We start from the raw sequence: 22884 nt of genomic DNA, 5'->3' as shown, positions 1-22884 counted from the left end.
CACCTGACATATTAATTTCTCTGAGAGCATAAGTATTAATAATAGAGTTGAACATATCTGACCATATGTTGTTCCTCATCCCTTTATTCTTTTCAGAGGAAAATCTCATGATATTAAAGTCACCAACAATGAGAAGAGGGAGTCTCTGATCATTGCAGACCATACCAAGCTCTGTAAGGAAATCATCTTTATCACCAACCTGAGCAGCACCATACACAATCACCAAGCACCACTTCAAATTGAGTTTCAAATCCAGCAAGGAGACTTTGATAAAGAACTTGCCAACAACAGTATCAGTAATGGAAAATCTGGATAGCCTAAAACCACCCAGAATTCCACCACTTCTACCAGTAGAACTCACTTCCAATCAAATTGCCCCTGGGGATCAATGTTCTTGAAAAAGGCAGGAGAGTAATTTTTCTTAATAGTCTCTTGCAAACCCAAGAAATCCACATTTTGCTCACTGATAAAATCTGACAGAAACTTGCTCATACCCTTCTTACCCACACCTCTGCAATTAAAAGTGTCTCCTATCATAAATACTTTGGGTTTTTTTTCCTACATCTGGTTCCAGTAACAATGTCACTCAAATGGTGATCATTGCCTACCTTCACCGAGGCAGCACATGATTTTATTTGTGCCCCTCCAAAGGAACCACCTGATTTTGTTGGTGTTCCCTTCCATCTTCTAGCTTTTCCAGCACTCCTCTTCTTCCTCCTGCTTCTTCTAGAAACAACAGGTGTGAAATCATCCTCATCTTCCAGATCTTGATCTCTCCTAAAGCCCAAGAGCAGAACTCTATCTGAATCTGATTCCACTTTAGTCTCTTGTGTATTTTGAGCTACCGCTATAGCATGCCTAGCTTGTTCCAGATTTTTCAAGTAATTAATTTTTTCCAAGGTAAAAGTTTCAGGGTTGACCCCCATTTCAAGGGCCCTATTATGAATATCATCATCATCAAGTAAAGCAAAGGAATTATGAAGAGTAAGGTTAGTACCTGTAACATCTCTTGCAGCTGCAGATCTGCTTGCTCTCTCTGGAATTCTTGTAGTATGTAAGTCTTGAGAGATGATCCTGGAGCTCATCCTGACAGTTTGTGGGCCACCACCTGCTTGATGCAAATTCTCATTAATACCAGTGTCATCAGCAGTCTCCATATCAATAGGATTGTCAACTTGGGAGAGGGGATCTTCTTGTGTGCCTCCATTCTCAGGTTGAGAACCATCAACAGACATCTCAGCAGAAGCCCTTTCTTGTCTTGACGGAACAGCTAATGCCATCACACCTGTACCAGGAATTATGTACCTCTCAGAAGTTGCAGCACTCTCAGAATCAGTGGTATCATAATCAACCTGTTCCTCAGAGAGATCTTCCTCATTAACAGCTTCCAAAATGGGTCCCAGCTCCTCCCTGTATTTCTTCTGAAACATGAAAGTCTTGTCACCGCCAGATTTGGTTAGGGTGTGAAGAAATTTTGTGTATGAAGGGGAAGCAGATGCACTTGATGAAGCTTGGCCAGGGGATAAAGCGGATGGGGCAAAAGCATCAACCACAGACTTATGAACATCAGACAAAGCTCCAGAAGTATCTTTTCTGTTGGGAGATGGGAGGGAACTAGATGTTCCAGTATCAACATCTTTCTCTGTAACATCCAAGGGGTCCATCTCAAATAATTTCCTCTTGCCATTGTCCCTGCCAGCAGCCACATAAATTGCAGCAGCAGTCTGCCTGGTTGAACCAATATTCCTGTCAGAGTTGTTATTAATTTTTGGGGGAGCAGAATGTGAACCTGCATCAGAGTCATTTCTCCCAGTACTCTGTCCCTTTGGGGTCCCATTGTCACCCATCCCTCCTTGATTAGTATCAGCAACCAAAATTCTGGTACCAGGATTAGGAACTGGTTCACACAGCTCCCTAGTATACTGGAATTCATAGAAACCACCTTTGATCTCAACAATGCGTGTATTTGGAACCAAGGACAAATCCTGGCTTCCAATTTTGACTCTCACATAAGAAAAGTTTCTCAGGAAGTTTTTATCAAGGGCCAGAGGCTTACCCACAAGGCTGGCAGCATAAAACACCGTGGACCTGTTCCTGAAGTTCATAGGTATACCCTTGACTCTGAACCAAGCTTCCTCCATCATAGAGATTGGCTAAATGTCACCAGCCCATTTTTCCAGTGAGATAATGGCACCAGGAACAGTTTTTATAAAGAGTTTACCAAAGTGGGCTAGCTCATCAATTGCTTTTGTAGAAGGAAATCTTGTTCTAAACTCAGTAGGAGATACTTCCTTGGCAAAAAATCTCCAGTTTATCTTCATAGACTCTGCCCAGACATTAAACTCATGTTCAATATTTCTGCAATTAACTTCCCCTTTCTCAACTGTGATATGAGCGTAATTCAACTGCTCCACAGGTTGAGCTTCTATTTCAGGAACAGGAATCGAATAAAAACCAGACTCAAATTCTTCACTACCAAAGAAAGGTGCCTTGTACTCCCAGGGCTCTCTATTCTGACACACCTCAATATGATGTTCACCACAGCAATTGATACAAGAACCTTTAAACTGTTTGAATCTGTTATCAGCAGCCTTCGAACCAGTGATAAGCACACTAGGCGTTGGTGGAGGTACAGAGGACCCCACCGGTTCATGCATAACAGGAGCTACGGGAGAAATGTTCAAACTAGATCCAGACTGTTGTTGACTCAGACCAACCTCAACCCTATCAGGACCTGCAGCTGCTACTGGAAGCGGAATGGAAGAGGAGATATTCTAACTTACATCGGCAGATCTATTAAGATCCTCCAAGTGCGAAGAAGCTCCGGGAAGCATCTCGGATCTATGCGCCCAGCAATCACGAGTGCGAGCTTCCTCCTCCTGGCGACGCTTGTCCGCCAGCGCCCGCTCACGGGCCACGCGCTCGGAGATGCGAGAAGCCTCCCGACGTCGATCCTCATCAAGACGCCGGCGCTCCTCGATATGGCGACGCTCCTCCGCCCGGAGCCTCTCCTGATCTGCAAGTCTTCTGTCTTCTTCACGACGACGCTCTTCATCGAAACGCCGATCTGCCTCACGGCGCCTTTCATCTTCCCAGCGACGCTGTTCGTCCCGACGATCAGCCTCCGATCCAGGGCGAGGACGGTTGGCGAAGTAGTTTCTCGGCGGGTATCTCCTCGGAGAGGGACGCCTCGGACCCCCATAACGGTGATCCATCAGCGGAGGTGTCCGAAGCACTTGTGCGAACGATCTCTGGTCGCCGGAGATGACGCCGGACCAAATCTGTGGTGGATTTGGAGGTGGAGATTGCGGACGCGGAGTAAGCCGAGATGGGACGAAAACAGCGGAGTAAGCAGAGAACCAAACTAGTGACCCAAAATTAAACTATACATTCGTGCAGTGTGCTGTGCCACCAATAACTGGGACATGCCAGGCAAATAAGCTCACTGATTAACACCTACTGCCCTAACCAAAAACACATAAGCAACAGCGTTTGCCTGAAAGGACCTTGGCTGGCTCTACTCCAACAAATCACTTAACACGATAATCCAGATCAGATGGAGGTTAGCGATGATATTCTCGCAGTCAACTGCTCTGTGCATCATGCCATTGCTTCAGCTTCTAGTCTCCATATAAATATAGGGAAAACCCCAAAGGTTGAGCATCAACAAACTGCAGCTCGTCTTGAGTCTTGACAACCATTCTCCTCCAACTACATACAGAAGAAGAAAAGCATCAAAGCTTCAATCTCCAAGCATGGCTTACCATCAAAGATCTTCAAGCGCGCCTTCGAGCCCACGATCAAACAAGCCCAAAGTCGAGCAACAGCTCCAGAGCCTGAGCACAACAATCTCTTCACCATCGGCGACCATGGATACATCATGCGATGGTTTGAGGAGTCTTGAAGGTATCTACAGATCCATCGAGGAGATGATGTGCACGCCCAGCAGCCAAGTCAGCCTGCAAAGGAAGGTGGTGGAGGCGGAGCTAGGAAGGTCACTCATATTGCTTGACCTCTCCAATACCATGCAGGAGAGTTTCATGGAGCTGAAGATGAGTGTTCAGGAGCTCCTGTTGGCTCTCGGCAGAGGAGAAGATGCATATGCCCAAGTCAAGGCATACATCCGGCTAGCCAAGAAGGCCCAAAAGCAGTTCAAGAAGATCAGCAAGAACACCGTTTCTGACAACGACTGCAGGATGCTGATGCTAATGGCTGAGGCGAGAGAGATTACCATCTCACTGCTCGAATCCACATGCAGGCTCCTGTCGAAGCAATTTGAGATGCCCAAGTGTTCTCTTGTCTCCAAGGCATTCCACAAGAGCAAGTTGGTGTGCAAAGAGGAGCAAATGCGGGCACTGGAGCGCAGTGCCAGTGATCTTGAGTCTGGAGTGGAACTTATGTACAGGAGATTGATCCAAAACAGAATTTCGCTTCTGAACATTCTTAGCTCATAGAGCTCTACCGGGGCACCCCATTTTTGTAGGACCTGTCAATCACCACAAAGTTTTGTACAGTACATGATATGTATACAGCTTCAAATGTGAAATAACATATACTAGTTGAACTACATGGTTTCTTCCTTGCAAACGTAATTTGCATGGTATCTCCAGCTCGAATTAATTGTTGCAACCCATACATTCAAATGTGCCATGTCCAGTTTACCTCCGCATCTATTTAATGGGGCCAGAGAGAGTAGTATTCTTTCTCAGACAGGGGAAAACATATACTAATAAAAACAGGAGAATTTTTGAACTTTTCAGTCGCCTAGAAGATCAAGAATGACGCCACCATCCCGTCCACGGAACTGAGCAATAGGGTTTACATTCTTTTTCAGAAAGGGGAGAAACGCCATCCTCGGAATCAACCAATACAGTCGTTCTAAAATTAACAGGGACTTACATGGCCACGTTAAGAACAATGTTTCGAGAATTATTTTTGCGTCCCAACAGTATTGTTAATTTTCCACATCACCAACGAACAGAATGATCGCAGGAAAGCAATTGTTCAGAAAGATTCTATGATTACATACTTACATACACCTGTAAGCTAAAAGAGTAAAAGAAACTAACCCTACAGAAGACATTGGCAGGTTGTACAGAAAAATTAAAAGAATTTTACAGGATTATTTCATCTCAGTCTCCAGAGTCCAGAGAATGCCACCTTACACCATACTGGGTACTTGGACAACAAAGCCGCCAGCCACCAGGCATTAGGCAGCTGCTGCTGCCATGTTTGTGAAGACTGAAGCTGCTGCTCCTGCTGGACCAAAGGAATTTATTGTTGCCATGTTTATATTTCCCTCGAATACTTCCTTACAAATCCACTTGGTGGCATGGTGCACATCGCTCGACTCAAATCTTCTTCACATCCTCCAAGAATTGTGTTGCAGGTGTTAATGGTGTGGGCATCTAGTAGACTGTGCCGTTCTGGAGGTTACAAAGTTTGATCATAAGGAAACAAAAATACCTATTTCATTCATCGATTAAACTGCAAGTCAAATAAAACCATTCTACAAGGGAGCCTTTGAACATGCCGGGGCAACCACAAGTATGTTCACGAGGACTCGGAGTAGGAGAGGGTTATGCACAAAGATGTTGCCGATGGGTACCATGAAAACAATTTACACTTTCAGGATAAGAGAAATACACAGATACAAAATATATATGTACTGTTCAATGGGTACCATGAAAAAAAAAATGCTACAGAATCTACTATGCAGGACAAGGTTATACCAGATAAGCGGAATTATTGTAAAAACGAAAAAAAATTCAGTCTACATGCAAGACGAATATTGTTTATGATGTATACTCATGCATTGTAATCAAGCATATCCTGTTTTGAAACCACTTCTTGCGTCTTGCTATGTCAACAACGCTCTAAAATGGATTGGAAATTATCAATAGAAAATTGTCAAAACAATTTATACCACTAGCAAAACACATTATGAAGATGGTGAGATATGCAGGTTTGTTCGCCCCGTGAAATAAATGGAACAGGAATTCAAACAACAACAAATGTGCAGCAATCATCAATGTAAAACACTATGAATAATAATGTACGCCAAACAAAATGAGAGCATGCTGAAGATAAACCTTATGCTGGAAACATCTCCAACTTGACCCATATCTCAAAACACTTTTCAACAAACAGTATATAAGCTTCTCATCTTGTATGACAAGAACAAAATCATCATCATCAATCATCTGCAACCCTGAGAAAGGTAACCCGTCTACCCTCCAAGTCAGCAATGTCATCAGCAACTTCATCTTCACTATCATGATCTAAGAAAACTTGTTTGAGTGCTATGGCTACAGCAAAGGTATGGTTCATTCTAAATTTTAGTTTCTAAGTATGCGAAATCGAAATTCACTTGTCATTTGATTGCTTTTGCCCACCTATGGGAATTAGTCCAGAAAGTCAGAAACACATTTTCTGGTTGATATCACCAGGAAAAGATTGTGAAACACAGTATTACAAAACAAGATAGTACACAGAAGATACAAATCCCACTAAGTTAAGTTGTTGCCATTTATATGTAGATGATGACTCCCCAAAAAAGGAAAAGACAAAAAATCATAAGGTGAGAATGTACCCCATCCTCCTTCTGCACCAAGCTGGAAAATGACTGGGATTATTAGTTCCATACAATAATCCCTATTCATCAATTTACTATGCTAACTGCTAAGCAAATAATTTTGCAGGGATGCATGGGTTGACTATCAGTATGAAGCATGAAGCATAATGGGGACCTCATGCAGGAAAGCAAGACGAAAAACTAATAATAAAACTGAGAGTTCAATTGTCAGAAAATTAAGGAATATGCTTGTTCATGGCAGGTATCAGCAATTGCCTATTAGTAGTGCACCTGCAAAGGTTGCATGATGAATACTTACCAGTTGGTCTCAGTGCTAGAGTCGTACTTACATGACTCAGACCCCAAGTCATACTGACTCTGTCTGTCCAGTCAAGCTAGTCTACTGGTCCAGTTAGCCCCTCTGCTAGTCAGTACAAACCCCTTTTTTATTTAAACAAGTTATTTAAGAAAAAGAGAAAACTAGTTGTGCTCTTTACGAACCCTATAGATAAGGTTAAACAAATGAATCGTACTCTTCCAGCCTAAGGCCTACTAGCACCAGGAAATTACGCCCAAGTGCCAACCTCTCACTCACAAACTAATACTCCTACAAAATAGTTCCCAGAAATCAAGCCATAAGATGCTTAACTTAGAACACTCAGTTCAGTCTACAGTCTCCATCAATCATTTATTATTGGGCTAAGTTTGGAGGTTCTAAATTTTCAATCTACGTCAGTTCTCCAGGCATTGGTCTTTAGACTAATAACATTAACAGCCCTGACATTCCTCAGATATATGTGTGAACGTAAAGAACAAACTAACAATCAGACTATGAACAAGGATCAGATAAGATGCTAAACTTTCAACTGAGCTCTCAAAAATGGACGCCACATCTGGTCTACGTCAGTTCTCCACGCACTGGTCTTCAGACTAATAACATTAACATCCTGACATTCCTCAGATACATGTTTGAACGTAAAGAACAAACTAACAATTAGACTATGAACAAGGGTCAGATAAGATGCTAAACTTTCAACTGAGCTCTCAAGAATAGACGTCACATCTGGTCTGCAGAGTGCAGACTGTGGGTATTGAATCCAGACCCAATGTACCTGCATATAATTAGCACTAGTGTCAAAAGAACAAGATAAAAATCAACCTGATCTCACTATTAAGATCAAGAAAACCATTCGCGTGGTTGTCGTATCCGAAAAGCAACTGAATAGACATACAACAACTCAACTAATTTCCAGAAGACAGATACAAGCAAGGTGCGTACAGTTGCCACATAGAGATGTAGTGGGAGTCATCAACTGTAAAGAACAAGAATTGGTATCTACTAGTTTCCAGATGCAACCAATCAAAGACATAGATTACAAACCAGTGACGAGTCAATAGACAATTAAGACTTCAGGTAAGAGATAATTTAATCTTGGAACTAGCCACTTACTGTCAAAAGAATTTCACTATCCACCCAACGAAACATCTTACGGATAAGACTGCTCATAGTGGGAGTAACTTAGCTAGTAACATCACACAACCCAAGGTATTTTGGTGAGATGGCATGGCAATGAATGAAGAAAGAGAGTGAGGTGGTAACTAGCTATGTTACCATAACATCACACACCCCAAGACAAGTTGAGTCTACACCATAGTAAATGACACAATACATGACACCACATATTAGTTACTACCCACTATGGAGGTAGTAACTTAGACTAGTAACATATGTCATGTTACTAGTCTAAGTTACTCCCCACTATGACTAGCCTAAGGCAGCAGCGCACTGTCCAACTAAAACAATCCTACCATTGTACGTAAATCTCCTCCTATCATGTTCCCCTTAACCACGCAAATGATCACCGGACAATTAACGCCACGCGACTGGAGTAGCAACCGTGGGACCTAAGCCACCGAATTAATGACTATGTAGAGCAGAAGGAATAACGAAATCAATAGAGAGAAGAAGAAGAAGAGGGACACAAGACGGTATGGGGAGCAGAATAAGCAGCGCAAACTGGGAGGAGCCGCATACAGGCAGAAACAATGAGGGGATCTGGAGCTAGGAGGAGGGAGAAGAGCGGCTCACGGGGCTCCTTAATTACCTCGATTCGGTAGGCAAGGATCCTTGTTTGCTCCAGGCGCCGATCGAGTTCGCCCGGGGTCAGGTATCAACCCGCGCTCGCTCACCGATTCATGCCGCTGCCCGCGCGCGCGTCGCCGTCGACGTTCCCAACTCCATATTCAGAACGCTGCGCTGCGCCGCGCCGCGCGCCCTCCGGATTTCGCTCGCCGCGTGGAAGAAGAATGCGACGGCGGCATGTGTGGGGAGAAGAAGAAGGCGGCGGCGGTGGCTCGTGTGGGATAATTAATCCGTGGCATTGGCTGTTTGGTGGGTCCCGCCCGGAGGCCGTTTTGCCTAACCTCTACGGTTAAAGCTAAACCACCTACTTTTGCAGTTAAAACTAAACCCGAACTTGGTAAATCCTGCATTCTGGTCTACTAGTCTACATTGGAGTAAAATTAACTAATTAGCAAGTCATTAATATTTACTGCTTTGATTTGTAAATAAGGGCATCAACAATATAAGACTGCCTTATCTTCTTTTCACCACGTAATATAGATTTAACAAGAAAACATGATGTACAATGGATTATTTTTTAGTCTTATCTCTAGTAACGAGACATCCTTAAATAAGTGGTGAGACAGATTGTTGCTAAGATATGATCTCTTAGCTAAGAGAAGACAAGCCTCTTCTTCCTATTTCTCGCTACTCCACATCATCAATTATCCTAGGTGACAATGCTAAGATATAACCATTATACATGTCCTAACCAATCCAAGATATACTAAAACTAGATGAACATGCGCATATCGTTTGTGTTTGCCTTCGCAAGAGTGGTAGCTTTGCATGGTAGTGCCATCACATTGTTTCAGGCTTTAAAACAGTTTTTTCTTTAGATCTCTTCTGTTTTAGTGTTGCGGGGCCCTATTTATTGTATGGAGCAGATAATCCCAACAAAACACTTCTTCCTCTACAGAGTTATAACCAAGGACAACTTAAATTTTCAGGTTAAAAGTAAACTATAACCAAACAACCGGTCAGGTATGGAGCAAGTCAACTGGTAACGATAGTGTGAAACGATAATCAAGATAACACGAAGCTCAAACAAACAAAAGCCACCATAACATAAGAATGAGGTAACTATGACCTACACTGTATTTTGGATCAGCAGCATTCCTACAAAAGACACTTCGCAGTACAAACCTCTGAAATCATCGATAGTAGCCATGAAGTGGTGATCCACGGCCGGCTTCAGAATTGTCGTTTAATGCTGATCGCAGAGACCACTCTGTGTATAAGCTTAATCAAGAGGATCACTCTGCCATAGTAGGATACTGTTCAAAACCAACGAACATGGATATGCTGCATCAGCAATATAGGTGTTGGAATTACACGAAGGATATAATCAAACAATAGATATACTACTATAGTGTTCAAACATCATGAACGTCAGGTTACATGCTTATGACCGCGACATAATACACCCATATCTCGAGTTTTATAAGCACAAGGGTATTCTGAAATATGGAACAAACAACCAGGACTTCAAACCAGCTATAGAAGCAAGAAATTGAATATAACTTAGTATGAACCAAATGAACTCTGCATCAACTGCTGAATTCATGATACTGGTTTCAGATGCTCTGAATGTTCTCTCCATGGAAAAGCTCGTAAGTTAAATACCAGAACTGATACAGTTAGAAATTATATCAGACAAATGTCATCCATATGAAAGAGAATCGTTGCAAAGGATCACACATGTTAAGTGATCACATGTGAGATACCAAGATTGTCTCTCAATTGACCACATTGTTGTCGTTGTTACTGAAGGTAGTGTAGACTAAAAAACATAATAACATCTTTCTCAGAAAAATAACCATGAAAAACTGTCCTGACTGAAAGAACATGCAAAAGCTCCTCAATTGCCGAAGTCATTCACTTTCGCATTAGTTTGTCTATACTGATTCACTAAAACAAAATTCATGGGTGATTATTCCACACATGCTTTCACAAGCCTAACACTCCAAGCAAGTGAAAAACCAGATGCGATTACAGTAGCATGGTAGAGTGTCCTCCTCTCCAATTCAGTAACTTTGACCAGATGCGATTGAGCACTGACGAGGTTATCTAGTTATTTTACTTCTGGTGAAAGTGAACCACCGAAACAGGACAGATTTGCAACATTGCGAGCCAGGCAAAACCTTTATCTGGCATACTGACCTGAACTATATATCGACTACACTGGCTTCCGGATATAATGTCATTTATTGGTATGATCTTCAATCCTTATCAAGGCCTATAAAAGTTATTGCAGCTAAGACAGTTGCCTGCTGCTCCAAGATATGTCCTGCTTCGCTGGCTTCACAGAGAAAGAGGTTGCAGTGTCTAGAGCGATTAGTCTAATAATGCATATTGTCAACTAAAAATTGTCTTGTAGAACAACTTACACCATGCTTTCTAAAAAATATAAATACCCTTATCCTTCCTTTGCAAGAACAGGTTGCATGATATTATAGGCTTCTAACATGAAGAGGTCACCTGCAAGCAATAGTGTAAGTAATACTCCAAAGCTCAATTTAGTTATGAACTTGTTCTATAAAAAGAAATTATTAATCAAAAGTTGAAGAGGCTAGACTAAATTGTACCCATGCACGTCAAGGCCAGTGACACATTGAGGCCTTAAGTTAGAGTACCAACTACGGTAAATAATGCAGCAGAAAAATAACACTGCCCTCGTACTTAGAAACTATTTTAAAATTTGTTAATAATTTTTTCCTTTGTCTTTGGATGCCCGAATGTTCCAAACAGATATTTAGGCGCTCTATTTAGCATGATTCGGTGATAAATTTTCTTCTTTTACTTGGCATGAAGAAATTGTTAATCAACATATGTAAAAGCTACACCAGAAATAGCACTGAATTGTCAAAAGACTTAGATAAACCTAAAAATTAAGAGCTCTTTTACGGTGATTGGCACGAAACTTTGGTTCCGTCTAATTAAATTTTAGTTCCGTTTAATCTAATTTTTTGTGACCGTTGATTAAATCAGTGATAAATTTTCTGTAAGTTCTATAATGCTACTACTCCTGCAACAATTCGGAACGGACGTTTTTATCAGTGTTCCAAATCAAAAGAAAAAAAAAATCAGAATCGAATCAACATCAAGATCCGATAGAATCAAATCAGAACTCTGTTCGCTCCCCCACGAGCGCCGGCCGCTGCAGCCGCCGCCGACGCTGCCCCCCTCCTCCCGTCGTGTGGGCTCACGGTCTCGGCCTCTCCGTCGCACCCCCTCCCCTGTGTCGCAGCCGCGAGGCGCCGACGCGAGCCTCCGCCCGTCCCCACATCGCGGGGATTCAGGGGAGCATCCAACCCCTAGCTGCCATCATGTTTCTTTTTCTTTTCGTTGCCTGGAGGTGAATTTACTTAGCAGCTCGATTTTATTCTGAAACATTGTAGATAGTTGAATTATTTCTTCTCTGCCTGGGGATCGGCTGGAGTGTCGCTTGGGCCGGCATGGATCCAAGATCGACGGCGCCGTCCTCGTCGATTGCAGAGGTGATGATGGGGAACTGAAACTGGTAGCTCGCCGAGCGGTCCAGCTAAAACATTGATCTTTTTCCCTTCGTAGCTAGTGTTCACCGCTTGCTAATTACAAGTGTAGTGGATGCTTCCAAATTAACAGATGATACGTAAGTACTCACGGGTCACGGCAACTGCTATTGGTTATATTATTTATATATCTTCTTGAATGGAAGTTGTTTCTGAAGTACTAGCTCTTTGTGCAGAAGTATGTTCTAGCACAGTAAGCTTTTCATTGATCTCAGGTCTCTACTAGCTAGGAGGCCGTGCATTGTTGTGAAAACCACAATAAAGTTAGTTGAAAGATTATTTTAAACATGTTAAATTATATGAAATCATCATACAAGTTTAGTTGGATTGATTGTCAAGTCACTGCCTACAAATAATAGAAATATTAATGAATTTACTGAAGAAAAATGCTACACCATTAATTTTTCATAGGTTGCCTTATTGCAGTGCTGAAAATATTGATATCTCTTTAGGGGTCATGGTAAATATAAAGAAATAGTAGAATTAATTACTGTAGTTTTGATGCAGATCTGATGGTTGGTAATTTAACCGTGCTTTGGTTGATCAGTAAGAGTGCTGACAATAGATAGAAATTCAGCTTTAGATCAGTTAATAAACCAACTTCACTAGTTCATGACTAGATATGCTCTCTGGGTCTATAAACTACTAAGTAGAACCACTTTACATGGTTAGCTTTTTTATAATAAGCATGTCTATCCCTGAATATATGAACAGTTTTCCCAAGTATTCTGATTTATGGAGCAGTGGTTAGCATGTGACTCCTAAAAAATGAACTAGATGGTTCCTAGCTTGGATGTTGGCTGCTCCATTGTTCTAAATAATGCTTTGGTTCTATGTCTGCAAAAGAAGAATGAAAAGCATGTGCGCAGATTTCGAGTAACTTTCTTAATACATGTCTTGCAGGTTTTTGAAAAACTCATTCTACACTATAGTAGGAGGAATCAGCGTAATCGATATGAATCGGCTTGAGCTGGATTTGTTGTTTAACCTGGATTTCATGCTGAAGGTGAAACTGGAGACGTTTGGGAAGTTGGAGAAATATGCAACTGGTTCACCAGAGAGGGTGCCGGTTCACCAAGCTGGTGCGCCAAAGTTACGCCAGTCAAGCTGTCCAAGGATGTAGCTGACCAAGTTATTTGCGCCTACGGTTTTGTAGAGCATAGGACCAGATTACTGATTTTCTTTAGATCTGACATTTGTACATTCGGATTATGTTTAAGTGGTTCTACTTAGTAGTTTATAGACCCTCAATTATTGTGCACTCATATTGTGTAAAGTCGTCCTCGAGTGTTTGGTTAGCGGCATCAATTAAGTCTAATTCGGCATCACTGTTGTATTTTTCATGATCATTTGTACTACAATGATTCTGGCTTTTCCATGATCATGTTGTATTTTTTCTGTGTGCATCTGTGGTAAGTTTACTGGCATGCATGATTTAAGTTCTCCATGAAGTGTTGGTATCTAGGATAAATTTGAACTAAAATTACAAAATTGTACCAAGAAAAACTCACATTTGAACTGAAAAACAAAACTGTACCAAGAAAAACTCAAATTTAAACTGAAAAACAAAACTGTACCAAGAAAAACTCCTATTCTAAACAGGGCCTAAGGAATTTAGAAAACAAATTACTTCAGTGAACATAAACAATATTGTAAACAGGACATGCAACTGAATACTATTCAGATTAGATTAAAGTGAGAATAACTGAGTGACCACTAGATGTAAGGAGATTGTGATATCACAAGTTACAGAAGCAAACTTAACTAGTCCCCAAGAGGCAAATATTCAGAACTGCTTCAGTTAACGTGGTAATGATATTGTCATCACTTTGGTAGATCATTCCAAGTTGGAAAGCAGGCGGATGAATTATTGAAGAAATAATAATCCTTATATTTGTATGTGCGTGTTTGAAATATCGACAAATCCTCAAGCCGTTGGTGGCGCGACTTGGCTGGTGTCACCCATCTGAAGTACACCGTTGTTTTCCAGCTCCGTGCTCAGCTGCTCTACCTCAAACAGGTCATGGCACCTCTGCACCATCTCCTCCAAGATCATCCAACGCTCCCGAACCACCCGACCCGAGGCTCCGCATCAGCTCCTCTGGGTCACAGCCACCATACGTCAGCCTCTGTTCCTCGCACGGTTCCTCCAAGCGGCCGTGCAACCCGGGCCCCAGTGCAACATAACACATAGGAGTACATACTGATATTATTGTTGCCTGCATCTTTGTTCGAAAATGCATCTCTACATACACGTGGGCGTCCCTGGCTTATCTCTGGACGTCCACTTTGACTTTGAGATTCGTGCAACCAGTTTCGTAAATAGCAGAAACCACCCTGGAAAGTTCTTCCTTTTAATAGACAAGTCCTTGGTTTCTACAGAACAATGGGATTATGTTATGAAATTATGGGATGAACACCTAAATCAATGGGATGTAGATGCAGAAAAATTTCATGTATTATTTTTCCACTTCCATGTGGAATTATGTTCAGTACATACATTGGATCTGGGCCTTTTTTTGCTGCTCACATGCAGGATCTGGACCAGATTATGTTAGGAATATAGAGGCTAAATACGAGTAAAAATGGAGGACTTGGCGATCTACATTCGTTAATTTGTGCTGGACCATTTGTTTTCAGTACGTATGTGACCTGGAACAAAAATATTCCACCACGTTAATTGGATTTGGACCTTTTTTTCTGGCACACATTCAGGATCTGGATCAGATTATGTTAGGAAAAATAGAGGCAAAATAGGAAAGAATGAAAAAGCAAATCACCAGATTGTGTTAGGAAAAATGTTTGCTAAATCGGAAAGAATGGAAGAGCATTTATTTCAGGAATCACCGGAATACATGTAGACTACTCACAAGAACTGCAAGGGAAGAAAGTCAGATTGGAAAAAAAGAAATTGAAGAGCAAATCGGCCTCGAGCGCATCGCCGACGGCAGCTCGCACGGGCGCGCCCAACCTTGGAGAGGTATGGCGGCGAGGCGAGCCCGGTGAGCTTTTCGAGCTGTGCCATCTCGTCGTTGACATCGCTGGCGACGGAGCAGAGCGGTGGCGGACACGGAGCGGGCAGGAGTGGCTCCAGGAAGCCCACGAGGGACGGCGATAGCTCGAGAAGTACGGCGGGGACGGGAGCGGCGCTGGCGTGGAGCTCGGGGAGAGGACGAGGAATTGTGGGCTGCACCGCCGTACGAGTGGATAAGGAGAGGGAGTGTGTCCGGTAGGAATATAAGATGTACAAGGTACACTTTGGTTCCTATAGTAGCGCGAAGATGCACAATGTTTAGGTTGAAACTGCAAAACAACCCAGCACTAATCTTAGAACCACAGTGATCGTTGGATAAGCCAGGAACGCCCACGCCATTGTAGAAAAACTGCGTTGATCTTTGTTTGATATCTGAGTCTGACAATAAGGTTTCCATGGTCATGTCTCAACTCGACGCTAGAATAACACGCCACGAAATCTAAGTAGTAGAAGAAGAAAACAAGTCTCAAATATGACTGACGGGGTGCTGCTTTTCCGTGTTGCAATCAACTCACAGAAATCAATTCCATGAAAAATCAGGATCTCAATTTTGCGTAGAGTGGTCACTGAACCCTTTGATTGCGATGAGTTGTTCACCGCTTTAAGAAGCAGACATAAAACTTGCTTGGAAATTTTCTCTGAATTACCATTACCAATAGTTCTTAGCAAGCTGGCAACATTATGGACAATATGGGACACAACAAGCATATACAAGTCGATGACTGGAGCAAATAATGAGACTAATTAAGTGTTCATTAAAAAACTGGACAAGGAACTACATAGCAGACTAAGGCATTGATGTTCAAACAACAAATGTTTCTCATAATCTTCTAGTCCAGAGGATTGTTTGTGCTTGATTGATGGGGATGACTTGCCGTTGCACATATATTGCAAGGCATCATTATGAAACTGGTAGCTACTGAACAAAAAACACCAGATATGGGCGTCACCAACTCAACCACAAGGCCTTCTTCCAGTGAACTCATCCAACCTACAATTTAAAAAACCAAAGCAGATATAAACGAGTGTCATCTATAATTTTAACTTTCCTAATTCGTGTTCTGAGAAAGAATAATCCTTATTGGAAGACATAACAACATGCTCAGAAAATTGAATAAATGCAAAAAATGAGCCAACACAGAAGATTGATTGCTTCTCTGCTGGAAGTGGAGCTACTACACGATCACCGGGTTCCGAAAAAAAGGTGGTTCCAAAAATGGCATGCCAAATACGTATATTGGTGCATCACATGTAGAAGGAGGGCGCATTGTGAACTGAGCTTAACCTAGTAAGGACTCTGACGCTATTAAATCTATTTTCCCTCAACCATTGAGCATGTTGAGAACTACTGTCCTCAGGGTCACAGTTTCTTTGTCAGAAGGCAACAACTGCACTCGAGGTCCTGACTTCTTGCAAGATTTTGATTACTACAATCAGCAACATCCCGAATCTTCCACTAGGAAATCAGTAGAGTATACAACATGTGCAGATCGGGCGCCACAGTGTACTAATTTACTTATATAAAACCAGCTTCAGCTGCTGATTGTACAACATATTTGCATAACCGAATTCATCAGAATAACCAAATACTAGGTAGTGTTGACTTTGATTCAGATAGTCCATTCATTTGCAAGGAGGTTCAGCTCTTAAACTTGAAATAAGAAAGCAGATTTGCTGAAACAATCAAGAAAAGGGGAAAAAACTAGAGGAGGACGACGACCTTACGTGAGGTGTGAAGTTGCGCCGCCGACCACAGCGGATTTCCCACCGTCCCTGCTCCCGCACCAAGATTCCCTGCTGTTGATGCCCCCATTCCCCACCTAGCGCAGGAGGCCGTCTCCGTCGTGCCACCCGATCACCCACCCAGGACCCTGCCGCCGATGCTCCCAATCCCCCGCGCCCCTCCGCCTTGCTCGCTAGGGCCGGCGGCTAGCTTCGTGGTGCCGCCCCGAAAACCACCCCAGGTTACCCCCCACTGATCCCCCCAATCACCGCCCCCCTCATCCTTCCTCGTGTAGCGCCGGCGGCCGGCTCCATGGTGCCGCCCAGACAGCCACGCGGGAGATCGCCGGGAGAGAGAGATTCCCGTCAGTGAGAGAGAGGATGAGCGATGAAACACAACGGATGTCCACTACTAGTTGCTAGTTGGGCGACTTTAAGATGCGTGCAAAGCTCATCCAACCGTTCAACCTCTCAAATGGATGCTCGCTTTTTACAATTTTCATAAAATATATTAAAGGTTCCGGTCCCACGTGATTTGGTTTCGGTCACATATTTTTGGTTCCGTTAGTTTGGTTCCGTCTATTTATCACCGTTAGATTGGTGTGGATGGATGGTTATTAAAAATGCCAATCACTGTAAAACTTGTAAAAAATTAAACGGGCTTTCACAATATGTAGGTCATCTCAATTCAAGGCCTAACACATGTCGTGACCGCAACCAAATGATAACAACTGCTCTTAAACCATCAATCAACAATTCAATATAGCATGCTGCAGCCGAAGGGAAATGATATATTAAACCAACAGTTATCATTAAAGTACATAACACCTAGTAGCAGCCGGCCAGCCATAGATAAATTTTATTGCCTTTGAATGAGAAACTGAAGCTTTCACAGCACAATTATATAACCTTTTCAGAAAAAAAGAGGGAAGTGGTCCTTCAAAACTGGAAGAGAAACTGAAGCTTTCAATGTTCATATTTAAATAACCTTAGAGTGTAAGATAGATCAATACGACTAAACCAAGTACTAACATAGCATGCACACTGTCACCTTCACACTATGTAGGAGGAATAGATCAAATCAATACCATCATAGCAATAGTTAACTTCATAATCTACAAGAGATCATAATCATAGCCTACGCCAAGTACTAACACGGATGCACACACTGTCACCATTACACCGTGCAGGAGGAATAAAACTACTTTAATAACATCACTAGAGTAGCACATAGATAAATTGTGATACAAAACACATTGCAATCATAAAGAGATATAAATAAGCACTTCAATATGCCATTCATAACAGTGAATAAGTATTCTGTGAAATATAGCCTAAGAGACCCACACGGTGCACACACTGTCACCTTTACACACGTGGGACAAGGAGTCTCCGGAAATCACATAAGTAAAATTCACTTGACTAGCATAACGATATCTAGATTACAAGCATCATCATATGAATCTCAATCATGTAAGGCAGCTCATGAGATTATTGTATTGAAGTACATATGAGAGAGATGAACCACATAGCTACCGGTACAGCCCCGAGCCTCGATGGAGAACTACTCCCTCCTCATGGGAGACGGCAGCGGTGATGAAGATGGCGGTGGTGTCGATGGAGGAGCCTTCCGGGGGCACTTCCCCGTCCCGGCGGCGTGCCGGAACAGAGACTCCTGTCCCCCAGATCTTGGCTTCGCGATGGCGGCGGCTCTGGAAGGTTTTCTCTGGTTTCGTCGAACGTGATAGGGTTTTCGCGACGGAGACCTTAAGTAGGCGGAAGGGCAGGTCAGGGGGCCACACGAGGGCCCCACACTACAGGTCGGCGCGGCCAAGGGGCAGGCCGCGCCGCCCTATGGTTTGGGCGCCTCGTGGCCCCACTTCATCTCCTCTTCGGTCTTCTGGAAGCTTCGTGGCAAAATAGGACCCTGGGCGTTGATTTCGTCCAATTCCGAGAATATTTCCTTACTAGGATTTCTGAAACCAAAAACAGCAGAACAAAGAATCGGCACTTCGGCATCTTGTTAATAGGTTAGTTCCAGAAAATGCACGAATATGACATAAAGTGTGCATAAAACATGTAGATATCATCAATAATGTGGCATGGAACATAAGAAATTATCGATACGTCGGAGACGTATCACCCGACGCTCCTCATGCACTGCTTCTTCTGCTGCGCCCCTAGTGGGGGTGCTCTCGGCCGTCGCACATCTCCTCTCTCGACATGCGCCCGCTGTCCGCCGCGCTTTTAGGCAAACACGCATCCTTCTCTCGGCACCTCTCCCGGCCACGTTTCTTATTCCTCACAGTATCTTTGTTGTTTCCATCGATATGAGCGTGCGCCACCGCACAATCCTCACCCGTCCTGCTTAGCTTGCCATGCTCGGTTCCTCATCAAATCTTTAGCTGCTTGTTGGTACTAAAAAAGTTAGATATATAAACTGGTGAGAGTCCGTGTAAATAAGCGATGTGGGACTAATCTAGGCGGCGCATTGCTTGTAATCCATATTCTGGATGGTCGGATAATTTTCTTAGGCCAGCTGCATAGCTATGTGGCCCATTACCGCGCGAGCCTTCACCAGTTCGGAGGAGCGACACAGAAAACGAACCGGTAAGTAAACTTACCGGTGGCAACCAATGTAATATTTCATAGCTTAGCCTAATAATGTAGGGGTAAATCGGTCCAAAAAAGTGTTGGACCAAGGAAACAATCCTCCCTTTATTATTAGGTATAGATATAGATTACAAAGCTAAAATACAGAGTAACACAACAACAACAACAACAACAACAACAACAACAACAACAACAACAACAACAACAACAACAACAACAATAAGAACAACAACAACCAAACCTTTCAGTTCCAAACAAGTTGGGGTAGGCTAGAGTTGAAACTCATAAGATCTCGAAGCCAAGTCATGGTTCTGGAACGTGGATAGCTAACTTCCACGCACCCCTGTCCATGGCTAAATCTTTGTCGATATTCCAAACCTTCAGGTCTCTCTTAACAGACTCCTCCCATGTCAAGTTTGGTCTACCACGACCCCTCTTAACATTCTCAGCACGCTTTATCCGTCCGCTATGCACTGGCGCTTCCGGAGGTCTCCGTTGGATATGCCCAAACCATCTGAGACAATGTTGGACCAGCTTCTCTTCAATCGGTGCTACCTCAACTCTCTCCCGTATATCGTCATTCCGTACCGGATCCTTTCTTGTGTGGCCACATATCCATCTCAACATGCGCATCTCTGCTACACTTAACTGTTGGATATGTCGTCTCTTCGTTGGCCAACACTCTGCGCCATACAACATCGCAGGTCGGATAGCTGTCCTATAAAACCTGTCTTTTAGCTTTTGCGGCACTCTCTTGTCACAGAGTATGGCAGAAGTTTGGCGCCACTTTATCCAACCAGCCTTGATTCGGTGGCCCACATCTTCATCGATATCGCCATCCTTCTGCAACATGGACCCCAAATATCGAAAAGTGTCTCTCTCCGGTACCACCTGCCCATCAAGGCTAACCTCTCCCTCCTCGTGCCTAGTAGAACTGAAACTGCACCTCATGTATTCAGTTTTAGTTCTACTAAGCCTAAAACGTTTCGATTCTAGAGTTCGCCTCCACAACTCTAACTTTCTATTAACCCCCGTCTGGCTATCATCGACTAGCACCACATCATCCGCAAAGAGCATACACCATGGGATATCTCCTTGTATATCCCTTGTGACCTCATCCATCACCAAATCAAAAAAGATAAGGGCTCAAAGCTGGCCCTTGGTGTAGCCCTATTCTAATTGGAAAGTCATCAATGTCGCCATCACTTGTTCGAACACTTGTCACAACATTATCATACATATCCTTGATGAGAGTAATGTACCTTATTGGGACTTTGTGTTTCTCCAAGGCCCACCACATGACATTCCAAGGTATCTTATCATAGGCCTTCTCCAAATCAATGAACACCATATGAAGGTCCTTCTTTTGCTCCCTGTATCTCTCCATCAGCTGTCGTACCAAGAAGATGGCTTCCATGGTAGACCTCCCAGGCATGAAACCAAATTGGTTTTTGGTCACGCTTGTCAACATTCTTAAGAGGTGCTCAATGACTCTCTCCCATAGCTTCATAGTATGGCTCATCAGCTTGATTCCACGGTAATTAGTACAACTTTGAACATCCCCCTTGTTCTTGAAGATTGGTACTAAAATACTCCGCCTCCATTCTTCGGGCATCTTGTTTGACCGAAAAATGAGGTTGAAAAACTTAGTTAGCCATACTATCGCTATGTCTCCAAGGCTTCTCCACGCCTCGATGGGGATACCATTAGGACCCATCGCCTTGCCTCCTTTCATCCTCCTTAACGCCTCCTTAACCTCAGACTCCTGGATACGTCGCACAAAGCACATGCTGGTATCATCAAAGGAGTCGTCTAGCTCAATGGTAGAGCTCTCAACCTCTCCATTGTAAAGGTTGTCAAAGTACTCCCGCCATCTTCGTTTGATCGCCTCATCCTTCACAAGAAGCTGATCCTCTCCGTCCTTGATGCATTTGACTTCATTGACATCCCTCGTCTTCCTCTCCCTAAACTTGGCCATCTTATAGATGTCCCTTTCACCTTCCTTCGTGTTTAAACGTTGGTAGAGGTCCTCATACACCCGACCCCTTGCTTCACTCACCGCCCGCTTTGCAGCCTTCTTCGCCACCTTGTACTTCTCCATGTTAGCTGCACTCCTGTCAAGATATAGGCATCTGAAACAGTCCTTCTTCTCCCTAATAACCTTCTGGACCTCATCGTTCCACCACCAGGTATCCCTAGCTTCCCTTCTACTTCCCTTAGTCACTCCAAACTCCTCTACAGCGACCTTCTGCAAGCAGGTCGCCATACTCGTCCACATCATGTTTGCATCGCCTCCTTCCTCCCAAGGGCCCTCCTTAATAACCCTCTCCCTGAAAGCCTGGGATGCCTCACCCTTGAGCTTCCACCACTTTGTTCTAGCGACTTTGGCGCGCTTACCCCGCTGGACACGGATCCTAAAGAGAAAGTCAGCAACCACCAGCTTATGTTGAGGGACAACACTCTCTCCAGGTATCACCTTAGAATCAATGCAGGCGCGTCTGTCTTCTCTTCTAGCGAGGACAAAATCAATCTGGCTAGAGTGTAGACCACTACTGAACGTCACTAGATGGGATTCTCTCTTCTTAAAGAGGGTGTTAGCTACAACCATGTCATAGGCTAGAGCAAAGCTCAGGGCGTCTTCTCCTTCTTGGTTCCTAATGCCATAGCCAAAGCCCCCATGCACCCTTTCAAAACCTGTGTTAGATGTACCCACATGGCCATTGAGGTCTCCTCCTATGAAGAGCTTCTCACCAATAGGTACCCTCCTAACCAAGTCTTCCATGCCTTCCCAGAACTCCCTCTTGGTGCTCTCATTGTGGCCTACTTGTGGGGCATACGCGTTGATGACATTGAGGACTAAGTCCCCAACAACCAGCTTGACAAGGATCATCCGGTCCCCTTGCCTCTTGACGTCCACAACTCCATCCCTGAGGCTCTTATTGACCAAGATGCCTACTACATTTTTGTTTGAAGTTGTCCCCGTGTACCTGATGCGTGCAATTAACACACGTCCGTTGGGAACCCCAAGAGGAAGGTGTGATGCAGACAGTAGCAAGTTTTCCCTCAGAAAGAAACCAAGGTTTATCGAACCAGGAGGAGCCAAGAAGCACGTTGAAGGTTGATGGCGGCGAAGTGTAGTGCGGCGCAACACCAGGGATTCCGGCGCCAACGTGGAACCTGCACAACATAACCAAAGTACTTTGCCCCAACGTAACAGTGAGGTTGTCAATCTCACCGGCTTGCTGTGAACAAAGGATTAACCGTA

At 43.5% G+C, this 22884-nt stretch overlaps 2 protein-coding genes and 2 long non-coding RNA genes across 4 annotated transcripts; 2 read left to right on the top strand and 2 right to left on the bottom strand.

Moving 5' to 3' along the window:
• The first annotated feature begins 3720 nt into the window (after positions 1–3720).
• Positions 3721–4454, top strand: LOC127315774 (uncharacterized). The gene has a single exon (XM_051346229.1). The coding sequence runs from the start codon at positions 3756–3758 to the stop codon at positions 4452–4454; it is 699 nt and encodes a 232-aa protein (XP_051202189.1). The 5' UTR covers positions 3721–3755.
• Positions 4455–11782: 7328 nt separating this feature from the next.
• Positions 11783–13644, top strand: LOC127316400 (uncharacterized). Its single transcript, XR_007860313.2, has 2 exons — positions 11783–12330; positions 13154–13644. It is a non-coding gene; the product is annotated as an uncharacterized lncRNA (long non-coding RNA).
• A 2261-nt stretch (positions 13645–15905) lies between these two features.
• On the bottom strand, positions 15906–17547 carry LOC127316401 (uncharacterized). Its single transcript, XR_007860314.2, has 2 exons — positions 17005–17547; positions 15906–16275 (listed from the first exon to the last, which is right to left on the bottom strand). It is a non-coding gene; the product is annotated as an uncharacterized lncRNA (long non-coding RNA).
• A 3218-nt stretch (positions 17548–20765) lies between these two features.
• Positions 20766–22509, bottom strand: LOC139833661 (uncharacterized). The gene is made up of 2 exons (XM_071823996.1): positions 21280–22509; positions 20766–20789 (listed from the first exon to the last, which is right to left on the bottom strand). The coding sequence occupies exons 1-2, from the start codon at positions 22507–22509 to the stop codon at positions 20766–20768; spliced, it is 1254 nt and encodes a 417-aa protein (XP_071680097.1).
• Positions 22510–22884: the final 375 nt, after the last annotated feature.

This window comes from Lolium perenne, chromosome 7, assembly GCF_019359855.2.
Source record: "Lolium perenne isolate Kyuss_39 chromosome 7, Kyuss_2.0, whole genome shotgun sequence".
Taxonomy (NCBI): Eukaryota; Viridiplantae; Streptophyta; class Magnoliopsida; order Poales; family Poaceae; genus Lolium; species Lolium perenne.
Note: the sequence above shows the minus strand (reverse complement) of the source record. Positions and strands in the feature narration are given on the sequence as shown.

What these genes read in the sequence shown, in the direction of transcription:
- LOC139833661 (XM_071823996.1), bottom strand. Translation starts at nt 22,509, where the DNA reads ATGATCCTTGTCAAGCTGGTTGTTGGGGACTTAGTCCTCAATGTCATC. An exon ending in GCCTTGGAGACATAGCGATA is followed by an intron (nt 20,790 to 21,279) that starts GTATGGCTAACT and finishes CAATTAGAATAG; the next exon opens with GGCTACACCAAGGGCCAGCT.
- LOC127315774 (XM_051346229.1), top strand. Translation starts at nt 3,756, where the DNA reads ATGGCTTACCATCAAAGATCTTCAAGCGCGCCTTCGAGCCCACGATCA.